The following is an 11,255-nucleotide window of genomic DNA, read 5'->3' as shown; positions in this document are numbered from 1 at the left end:
TTTTGCCTTAACGGTATTCAGTTTTGATTTGTTTAACTTAAATACATTTTGGGTGAACACGGTTCACTTTGTTTTGCATTAGGCAGAGTGCAATGCTGGTTTCTGAAATCCTTGTATCGCTGTTGCAAATAACTCAGTAAACAATGGAAGTTTTATGACGTTTGGTCTGGAGTAGTAATTAGGCTACTGAGAAACCCAGTGATTCAATCGCAATTCAATACCAGAGAATCATGTCTGCAGTACCATCCCAAATCGTCCGGTGCTGATACGTCGAATCTTTTATACGCCGCCCTTGGACAACGAGGGAAATACACAAGGCTGTGCCCCTTGCACTGCCGCTACATTACTACGGGCAGTCGAGCTCCTGTGAGGGTAAGAATTCAACAAATCCGCTGTTCACCAGAGTATTAGAGATGTTTACTTAGTAGCCTGCTTGATTAAGTTGCCGGTTGTTGCAGCCTGCTTATTGGGATATGGTGCGAGATTCAGTCTTAGCACTGGACCAAACAGTAGCCTAAATTGCTGCCTATGTGAGTTTTCGGAGGTTTTGTCTGTTTTCAAACGTGTTTCACTTTCGGGAAAATCATCTACGGAAATACCGTTATTTGGGCTGAGTGCAGCAAATGCATACAGCTAATTGTTGTAACTGGTTTAGGCTACTCTGGTTAATAATTTTTAAAAAAGCGTCAATAAATTCGTTTGACTAGAAACTTCAAACAAGTAATTGTCATGTCTGTGCTGTTGCCATTACGTTATCTCTGTCGTCTGGGAAGCTGTATCACATTGCAAGTTTGCGAACTGAAACGAGCTTGAAATTTTTATGAAATGTAAACAAACACTAAAAACACAGTTTATTTTTTGCATAAGCTAGACAAGTACTCTACAAGTGTATTGCCATAGTATAGCAATACACTACAATATTATAAATAAATATACAAATATTGTCCTGCTGTTGATGTATAGGCTAATGTTTGGAAATCCTATGTCAACAAAGCAAGAAAATATCCTGTTATATGACCATAGCAAAGGTTATATTATGATGTGTCTAATGATGTCTGAATAATAAGACATAAAATATCAAAATATTTCTGTGATATAATTTATACATTCGCACAAAGTTTATTTAATGTATCAATATTTCATTTCATGCTTGTCCCCACATCATATTTTTTTTTTGCATCATGTATTTTTTGTGTGTGTCTGCACAGATTTAGTGTGGCACTTAAACGGATATCTTCCTTTGTTAGCCAGCCAAGTTGCTGTTCTGCCATTGTGAAAAGAGGGTGGGAGCGCAACATTGGAAATCTTACTGATGGAGAAGCAGGCAGTGGACAGTGCCAGGAAGGCCTTCCTCTCAGGCAGGTCGCGACCCCTGTCATTCAGGCTTCAGCAACTCCGAAGCCTGCATAGGCTTATCACAGAGAAGGAGGCAGAGATAGCAGCAGCTCTCAAACAGGATATTCATCGAGTAAGCATTATCTTAGATCTTATCAACCAGTTCATATTGATACGACACGTTTATCCACGTTTATTATATAATGAGTGACTTTGGAAGGAATTTATTTCATTGGCATATTTGTATAGTAGTCTGTGTTCAGTAGCTTGTCTGTTTATTGACTAACTAGAGCAATCATTAAACTGAATAAACCTGGGTGTTCTTCTCGCACAAAGAGCCAGTTTGACACTCCACTGTTCGAACTAATTGGGCTGGAAAATGACATCAAGTTGGCAGAGAGCAGTCTGGCAGACTGGGCCGCCCCACGTCCGGCCAAGAAGAACCTCCTCACACTGTCGGACCAGGTGTACACGCAAGCGGAGCCGCTGGGTGTGGTACTCATAATTGGAGCCTGGAATTACCCATGGGCCCTCACGCTGCAACCTCTCATTGGAGCCATCGCTGCCGGTACCAACCAATCGCTAAACCGTTTCAGTATCCAATTTTGATACCACAGATGAATGAAGACCCAGTTAGGCAATTGTTGGACAAACAGTAACAGAGTTTTATTTAATACAATAGTCATTAGTCAGGGTTTAAATATCCTTCCAGGCTGACAGGAGATGGCGTTGGTCATCCCATTTTATGTGGACTACACTGAATCAGACCCTGATTAGTGCCAACTTGGCAATCTAGAGCAGATAGCAACTGATGCAGGGGATGCACCCATGCAGAACAGTGAAACACTGCAAAACCGTAATATTCACCCTTATCTCTAAACACATTGACACATACACAAAATAATGGTGCCAAAATAGGTTCTTCATAGCGATGCCATAGAAGAACCTTTTGCAGTGCTTCAAAGATACCGGTCTTTGAAGAACCATTTAAGAAAAAAGGCAAATAGGTATGAAAACAGTCTTTCTGAAGAACCATTTCCGATGGAAAAAACCTTTCACTTGATGTAAAGGTTCAACACAAAGTCATGGTTCTTTATGGAACTAAATGTGATGGAAAAACAAACATTTAAGGACCTTTATTTTTTTAAGAGTGTACTCAGGGACAGTACAGGAACCGAAAGAAATATAAACAGCCATCTCATATGTGGAAGAACACATAACAGAAACATCTGGATATAAACTAATCCTGTACTATAAAGAATCCTGAGTTCTGATTCCAATAATCTCATCAGATTTACGGTCGTCTGTTTTGAGATGCTTCTCACTTCCATTTTCTGTTATGTCTTCTGTTTTTCTGTTTCATTCTTGCTGGACAGGAAATGCAGCTGTGGTGAAGCCCTCTGAGCTGAGCAAGCACTCTGCCAGTCTCCTCAAAGAACTGCTCCCTCAGTATTTGGACCAGGTTCACTCCCTTGTGTTTCTATTCCTCTGTAATTAGTGTTTTGGCTTTTATTTTTCATTTTAGCTCTGTGTGTGGTGGTGCCAGTGGCAGTGACCTTACTGCCACCCCTCTCATACTGTTGCTCGTCTTAAGGATTTGCAGCAGTATTTGGTCTGTACTGGGATATGTACTGATTTGTTCCATTAAAGTGCTGCAGTATGCGTGGCAAATAGTTAGTTCACTGGGCTCTTTTGACAAGGATACAAGGATACAAGGAAGTTTATTGTCACATGCATATAGTTACTGGAAGTAAGAAAAGCAGTGAAATTATGTTTCCCTGAAAAGTAAATCATTCATATATGAATGTGACTGAGGTCACAGTCTTTGTCGATGTAACAGGGGCTTTTCCCTCCCAGCTTCAGGGTGACGGGGGTGAGGTGACATTTCTAGTTTCTGATTATAAAGTTCCAGAGACATTTTTAGACGATTATCATCCTATTATCAATTTGAGGGTGCTTCAAGTACTTCAAAGATGTATACATTGAAATATATATATAGAATATTATATTTTCTTCTATTCACATGAAAAACATTTTTAGGAGATGTATCCCGTGGTGTTGGGAGGCGTCCCTGAGACCCAGGAGCTGCTGGGGCAGCGGTTTGACCACGTCTTCTACACGGGAAACAGCACTGTGGGGAAGCTGGTGATGGAGGCGGCCGCGCGCCACCTCACCCCCGTCACCCTGGAGCTGGGAGGGAAGAGCCCCTGTTACATCGACAAAGACTGTGACCTCAGCATTGCCTGTCGGTAAGACTTGTGACTATGACTAGTTTTAGGAACTGCACATATTTAACATGCTGACTTTGGACTGGAATGATTTACTTTTCATGGAGAAGTTTGTTTTAACATAGCACGCCTATCAATTTCTTGTTACAGTTTTTTCTGAATGCTTAAACACAACCGTGATTCTTATAGCACAATTTCTAAAACTATTAATACTTCTAGCAAAACCACTCATTGCGTTCGCAAAACTAAAAGCACAAACACTGCACTCAGTTTGCAATTTTGTAACACACTTTGCACAACTGTAGGCACAATTCACTGCACAACACTCTTTTTGCGGAACTGTAAACACAAATTATGCTTTACACTCAATTTTCAAATGATCAACACACTCTTAGCAAATCTATACACATGTATGGCTATTATTTTCACTATTTTGCCAACTCTCTGGCACACTTTTTCATGTGAAAACTGTTTTAGATAATTAGTTCACTTTGCAATCAGCCTAAGCACTATAAATAAGCCACAGGTAATGTGCTATGGGTACAATGGAGGGAGCAGGAAGAGTGAGAAAAGTAAGAATTAGAGGAGGCTGAAGAATAGGACGTGGAGGTGAAGAAGTAGGAGGAAGAAGAGGAGGAAGAGGATGCGGAGGTGAAGAAGTGAGAGGGAGAGGATGACAAGGACAAGGAGGTGAAGTTAGAGGAAGAGGACAAGGAGGAGCAAGAGGAGGATGAGGAGGGGGAATAGGAAGGGTAAGAAGAGAAAGAAATAGCCCTTTTACAGGCAAAAAAATATATTGTCATGTCAGGCCTGGATACGGCATTCCAGAATATATTTTCCCCGGTGCCTTGGACTAGGACATTGCATGTGATGTAGACGACATTTTGAGAGAGACGACCTGATGTAGACTGATTTGTTTTGTCTAAGTGACATTGCTATTTTGTGTTTTGACTTGGAAAAACACACTTGTGTTTGTTTTGATGTGTGTAAATAAACACTACATGTAATACTTGAAGTTTGGATCCCTGTATGTTTACAGAACTATGACAAAAGTATGACCTCAAACTGACATAGTCTACCTTGTGCACAGAGAAAGCAAAACCAGATGTGTTTTTTATTCATACCATCAGTGTGTCGTTGGCACATTGTGTGCTTACTATTGTGATGGCTTGTGTTTACTGTTTGATACGAAAACACAATTTTTACGAAGGTGTGAAGAGTTAAGCAAGGTGTGTTAGCTGTTGCAAGAGAACTACAATGTTTTGCTGATTGGATGAAAGGTTTTCCAATTTGTGTGTAGAGTTTTGCAAAAAAAGCCATAGTTACAAAAAATGTGCTTAAGCAATCAGAAAAAACTGTAATTCCCAATCATTCACAAAAAACACAATCTATTCCAACATGAAACAACTGTATGTCTAAATTATTCTGAAATCTGATGCACTGATTTGTTCCTTTAGTCGCATCACTTGGGGAAAGTTTGCTAATTGTGGTCAGACCTGCATCGCACCTGACTACATCCTGTGTGAGCCTGGCATCCAAGATCGAGTTGTTGAAGAGATTCAGCGGACATTACGGGTTAGTGTCCATAACTCTGCAGGTGATTTACAGTGTTTGATGTTTTCATGAGTGTAGACTTCCATATATATATATACCTATGTAATTGCAGGAGTTCTACGGTGAAGACCCTAAAACCTCACCAGACTATGGTCGCATCATTAACCAGCACCATTTTGATCGTGTCATGGCTCTCCTAGAAGGCAGCTCTGTGACTGTGGGTGGGAAGAACGATAGAGAAGAATGTTACATTGGTAAGGAAGTTGAATTAACACGTTGAATATGAACAACATTTATATTCAACTTGGTAGCAATTAACCAGCAATCCTAACTGTAAAGGAATTAAAAAGGCACATACTGTGAGGGGTCTTGGGCAAATAATAATGTGTCTTTACAATGTACTGTATAAGGGAGTCATAATATGGTACATGCTTATCAGCATGGAAAATCAATTCCATGTGATACTCTCTGGTACAATGAAAACTAACATGTACTGATTAGAGTTTGCCAAGACAGAGGTACACACGCATAACAGGAAGTTAAGTTTAAAATGTCCTTGAAAAATACTTGCACCCTGGAGAAAGCAAGTAACACATCATAAGGAATACCACAAATCTATTTTAATTGATCCAGTGGTCAAAGCCATTGTGCTTTTAAAGCAAGTTTATTACATTGATGTGTATGTGTTTTGCCATCCTCAGCCCCCACCATCTTGCGGGACGTGTCTCCTCATGCCAGGCTCATGCAGGAGGAGATCTTTGGGCCTGTCTTGCCCATTGTCTCCGTCAGTGGCGTGGACGAGGCCATTCGCTTCATCAACGACCGGGAGAAGCCCTTGGCTCTCTATGTCTTCTCACAAGATAAGAAGGTACACAGCACAAAGTATCACAGGGTGTGTTGCTTCTTGGGAATCCCGACTGTTGCTTAGAAATGTAAGCAGGGGCAAGATAGTCATGGATAATGTTCAGTAAAAAAGTAATTATCACTAGGCCACATTTCCTACTAATACTTCCTACTCATACATTGTGGCAAAAACCCTAAAGTTGTCGTCAATGCCCTTTGGTCTCAGTCAGTCAGCTGATAAGAGGACAAGTGCCTATATAGGTGAGGTTGCTGAGGTTTAGTCATTATCATATTAGCATTCATCGTAATACAGTACTGTGAAGCCAAATAAGTTGAAATCAGTTTAAAACATCAATATGGAAAGCATGATTTTAAACTCTTGATGCACACAGAAAGCAAATTAAATCAGTGCATACAGTACTGTATATACCAGTACTCATACATGGTGAGTATTAAAAACGAATAATCATCACAAGGACAAACCTAATTTAAACATGTTGGGGGTATGGCCATTTATTGTTTGACAATAGCCTGGGTGAACCGCATAACCAGCATGGGACACGCTTTATGGCAGACAGAGGAGTACGATTAACGGTTCGATGAACACTACCTATGGCTGCGCTTGAGAATTGAGTTCCTCAATTCTTTTTCATTGATGACCAATGTGTATCTTTTCTTTGGAATTGAGTAAACAACTGCATTTAGAACCCAGAGAGATGTCTGTGCTGTACTTCAAAAAAGGTTTGGTAATAGTTTCATGGACCAATTTAAGTTTAATTTAACTGCTGGTTACGCACCTTGGAACCTTGGAAGTGAATGCAGCGCCCCCAGAGCCCTTCTCAATCTCAGTTGTGTCAGCCAAGCTAGATAAATAAAAGAGATATCAATTAACAGTATTACAGCAGCTCTACCTTTTGTTTTTTTTAGGTGATAAAGCGAATGCTTTCTGAGACGTCCAGTGGTGGAGTGACCGTCAATGATGTCATTATGCATTACACAATCAACTCTCTCCCCTTTGGTGGTGTCGGTGAGGTTTACAAATCATAAGCAAGCTTAAGCTAACACTTAAATTGGAAATGTCCGCATCAACAGTACATTGATGACATTGTTATTCAATATTTTGTTTTATTCCATATTCCATAGTGTTAACCAGGCTTTTGCCTATCAGCAAAAATCAGACATATTTGAATTATCTGATAAATTATGATGGCCTGTGCATTAGCTAATTAAAATACAACAAACATGAATGAAAACTCATTCATGTTTGTTGTATTCCCCATTCATTTAGACTTCTATGTAAAAATAGCTATGGAATTGGTGACAGGTGTGTTTTTTGTCATCCACAAGGCCATTCCAATTCCACTGCTCCCATGTTCTGTACTGCTTCAAGGCAGAGTATATTGCACTCAGGAGCTCCGGTCTCAGCACACTGTGCTTCTGGCCAGTCGTCAAGTTTGGGCTAAGATGTGGCTGGAGCCATTTCTGTTGTTTTTGCCATCTATTTGAAAAATCTTGCAGACTAAGCATTTCATGGTTGCTCACAATACATATAAAGTCGCTATAAACTCTCTCCAGTACAAGTAAACCGTTTTATTATTTCCTTGGCACTTTGTTGTAAGCATGTCCCTTTTAGTTTTCCTAATGCACATTTCACTGTTACTGGAACTAAATCTGCTATATGTGCATTTGTAGGACATGTTTTGTTTGTAGGACATGTTTTGTTAGAACTAACCAGGCTTTAAGAAAGTAAAAAACAAGTAGTGAGCTTTGTCTTCTTCCCTGTTCTCTGCCTCTCTCCTCTTCCACCCTGTAGGAAACAGTGGGACGGGTGGCTACCACGGCAAGCACACCTTTGACCGTCTTAGTCACCACAGGTCCTGTCTCATCAAAGCACTGGCCATGGAGGGCATGAACCAGGTCCGCTACCCGCCGCAGAACACCGCTCAGCTGAAGAGGGCCAAGTTCTTCATGGTAACTCGCCTCTGCAGCTGCGCTCGGTTCACGTGCGTTTGGGCTGTCGTGGCCACCATGGTGGCGCTAGCCCTGCTAATTGCACTGCTGGTGGTGCTGCTCAAGGTAAGGTATAGTACATCGTATTCATTACATACACTATACCTCATGTCCGCGTGTGTAAAACTATGGATTTGTTGTGATCTAAGTAAATTGCTGCTGCAACACCACAGTTTCCCCTTGGGGATGAATTAAGTAATGATCTGTCTCTATCTATCTCCTTGTGCTGGACATGTGTGTGTGTGTGTGTTACATATTATTCAGTACACAAAGATCAGCATTTGCTGTTGCTATTGTTTCAAGTTGCCATACAGAAGATTATCTATGATTATAATGTTGGGAGGATATTTATGATGGTTCATGATGGTAAAACTAATTTTTTTCTTGATTTACAGGACACTCCAGTGTGATGACTGTTGCTTCAAATTCTGTCAAACAATACAATGGTCACTAATACTTTTATAATAGCATTGTTTCCATCATAAGGGAAATAGCCACTTTGTTTACTAACCTATATAGTAGCACTTTTTTGCAACTATACTACTGATAGCAAGAAATAGTACCGTTTTACTAAATAGTATTTCCTATTCTATCTTTCACACTTTATTACAATCATTGAGTATAGAACATGCTTTCAAGATGTATTTGTCTCTTTCATGTCTAAAATTCTTACACTGTTTATCCACACTCCTGGCTCTGTCAAAATGTAAAACAAAGTGCCTTGAATGGAGCTGTACACTATTCCAGCCAATCAACATGGCTGCTTCAGGAGCAGAGCCACAGTCATTTAATTGTCTGTCAAGCTCATATATCAACAACCTTGCGGTAGAATCGTGGACTATAACTTATCTTCTTAATCTTATCTTGCTACTAATATATGATTGTCATATCTGTAATAGAAAAAAAAGGTCTTTATGGTCCTTATGATGTAATTTTCCCCTATCTGTTTTATTTTCATCTGCTGCAAATCATCCAGATTGAAAAGCTCATTTTGGTCTTCCTTCCTTGAGGGAAAATGTATTTGATCCTGTCTGACACTAGATGGCATTATTTGGCCATCCAGACTCTGTATGTGGCAGGTTTATGCCAAGTAGGATGTCTCACATCCTAAACCTGGTGCTAATCACTGGGACCGAAAACAGGTATTGATTGAGCCTTTAGAGACTACTGCTACATGCTAAGCAGTTTTAACACAAAGTTGCACAGTGAGACTGTAATACTGTTTTTATAAAAATATCAGAACATTTTGGTCTGGGGTTGTAATGGACAAAGGTAATAATGTTTACACTAACTTTGTGGGGTGATATTATTCAGTTGAAATGCAATGTGTTTATTATGAGATGTAGTTCAGCAGCACAGTCAGTAATACAGCACAAAGGATGTCAATAGATGAATGCAAATAAAATAAATAATAAAATAGCAGCCTTTCATTCTTTGAAAAATTATTGTGCACCACACAAAACTACAGTATGTTACTGCATTTTCTAAGTGGATAGGAAATGGTTTAGACAAGTTGAGATGCTGTAAGCTTGTCTGTGTGATTTATTGTGTTTCTGGTAGTACACAGATAGTGTCATAGTATCATATCTGTCACGATACTATGAATTTGTAGAACTCTATAGCTTTCTGTGGATTTTCTGCTCTACTTTTCTACAGCCGTAATTGTGCATTTCAAAAATGTTTTCATGAGAATTATGAGATAGTAGTACACAATTTAATAAGTTATCATTTTTATGTCCACGCTAGTCTTTTATTTTATTGCCATTATTCTCAGAAAAAAAAACTACAGCCCAGATTCAAACCTAGTGGCAGTAGTGCCAGCATAGGACTCAGCCCAGCTCTGTCTGGGTGCTGGTTTCATTGACAGATAGCCAGAGTAGCATTTCTAGTAATGCTGAAATCAGCAATGACACCCACTGGGGTGATTTAGACTGCTGGCATTGAAAATGCACTTTTTTGGCACAAAAATGCCCACCGGGTTTTATTCCCTCTCCCGCCATACCAGCTCACCCCTAACGTGGCCAGTGCCAGAAGAGGCAAACACATACATGCAGTGTGTCATCTGGTTACCAAAAATATATATTTTTAACCATAGAACCCATACTGTATGGGTATGCTCATGTTCTCTTCTTGGCAGATGTGGCCATTCTTCAGTGCTTGCCCACCTTTCCAGATGAAGTCTTGGGTAGCAACAAGTGCTCCTTTCACCACATTTTTTCAATTTAGTCATGAAAATGGTGAAGAAGTCACAGTTCAGCAAAGAGAGGTTGGACTTGGATAGTCCACCCACAGAGACTTAACATCACCTTAACTAAACCCAATCTTCAGCCTCAACCATAAATTGTATTTAACAGTGTCAACAGATAGTTTGTTGATAATCTGAGCATATGTAGATAGTCTGTTGGTGGAATATCCAAGTAAAGTGTTACTGAGGTTTATTGGGGCTGCATGTTTTTTGAAGATGATTCCTAAATCTAAACACAAAATATTTGTGTTGATCTTATTTGCCCTCAGAGCAAACTGGAGATATTGTCAACACCAAGATGCACTGCTTTTCCCCTTGACTTGGCAGTAAGAAGCACGTACATTACTCAACGACCTACCTACCACAAGATGAAAGCTGAATGTTTTATGTGTAGAATGAGATATGAGATATATAACTCCGGAGAAAGCACTGTGTGGTGAAACATTGCTACGCCAACATTGCTGTACTGTATGCTGCCATGCACAGAGGCTCACAAGTATGCATTTGGTCTAATCATACTGACATCTAAACAAATTGCTTTTTTCCTGAAATTTGCTCTTCATAATTCATCATCTTGTCGGTTGTAGACGGCAGCCTGAGGCTGTGGCTGTTCTCATGAGACTGTGTCTGTCTGTCACCTCTACATTTGAGCCCGAACAGATCACACAGAAAGGGTTGGGTGGGTGATGGCAGGCCAGCCAGTGCCTATGTGATGCTGAGCAATCTCCCCTTAGGTCACTCACTAATGTGGGCCAAGGGCCTACAAGGCACCAGAACACAGTGGCACCCACCCCTGTAGGCCCACTGGGAGCTCAGGATATTTAAAGCTGCTCGACAGCCGAGTACAGGTCCCCTTTTCCTCTCGGCCTCTTCAAACTAATGGTCTGCAACATGCACAGCGGTTACGGCCATTTTGTTCCTTTAATTATTGGCAGCACTACAGTGTATTTTGTTGTTGTTATACAGCCATTCCCTGAGACGAAGGGAGACTACTGCTTTTGAGATTCGCTGGCAGTCACGCTGTGTTAATAATGTTCTCG

The 11,255-nt window shown here is 40.3% G+C and overlaps 1 protein-coding gene across 3 annotated transcripts; it reads left to right on the top strand.

The window, feature by feature from the left end:
• Positions 1 to 291: 291 nt before the first annotated feature.
• Positions 292 to 9,389, top strand: LOC143121651 (aldehyde dehydrogenase family 3 member A2-like). Of its 3 annotated transcripts, none has more exons than XM_076282144.1 (11): positions 292 to 372; positions 1,248 to 1,468; positions 1,672 to 1,903; positions 2,712 to 2,797; positions 3,376 to 3,584; positions 5,021 to 5,138; positions 5,230 to 5,371; positions 5,819 to 5,985; positions 6,888 to 6,987; positions 7,774 to 8,036; positions 8,366 to 9,389. In XM_076282144.1, exons 2-11 carry the CDS (start codon positions 1,313 to 1,315, stop codon positions 8,378 to 8,380), a joined length of 1,488 nt encoding a protein of 495 aa, XP_076138259.1. In that variant the 5' UTR covers positions 292 to 372; positions 1,248 to 1,312; the 3' UTR covers positions 8,381 to 9,389. The 3 variants fall into 3 exon arrangements, with proteins under 3 accessions (XP_076138259.1, XP_076138261.1, XP_076138262.1); XM_076282146.1 differs by having other exon boundaries at positions 1,209 to 1,468; XM_076282147.1 differs by lacking the exon at positions 292 to 372 and adding an exon at positions 391 to 530.
• Positions 9,390 to 11,255: the final 1,866 nt, after the last annotated feature.

This window comes from Alosa pseudoharengus, unplaced genomic scaffold, assembly GCF_046254945.1.
Source record: "Alosa pseudoharengus isolate Yale_2024_CS ecotype anadromous, Long Island Sound unplaced genomic scaffold, YU_APseudo_1.1 YU_APseudo_1.1_scf_13, whole genome shotgun sequence".
Classification (NCBI taxonomy): domain Eukaryota; kingdom Metazoa; phylum Chordata; class Actinopteri; order Clupeiformes; family Clupeidae; genus Alosa; species Alosa pseudoharengus.
This window is presented reverse-complemented; position numbering and strand designations above follow the sequence as displayed.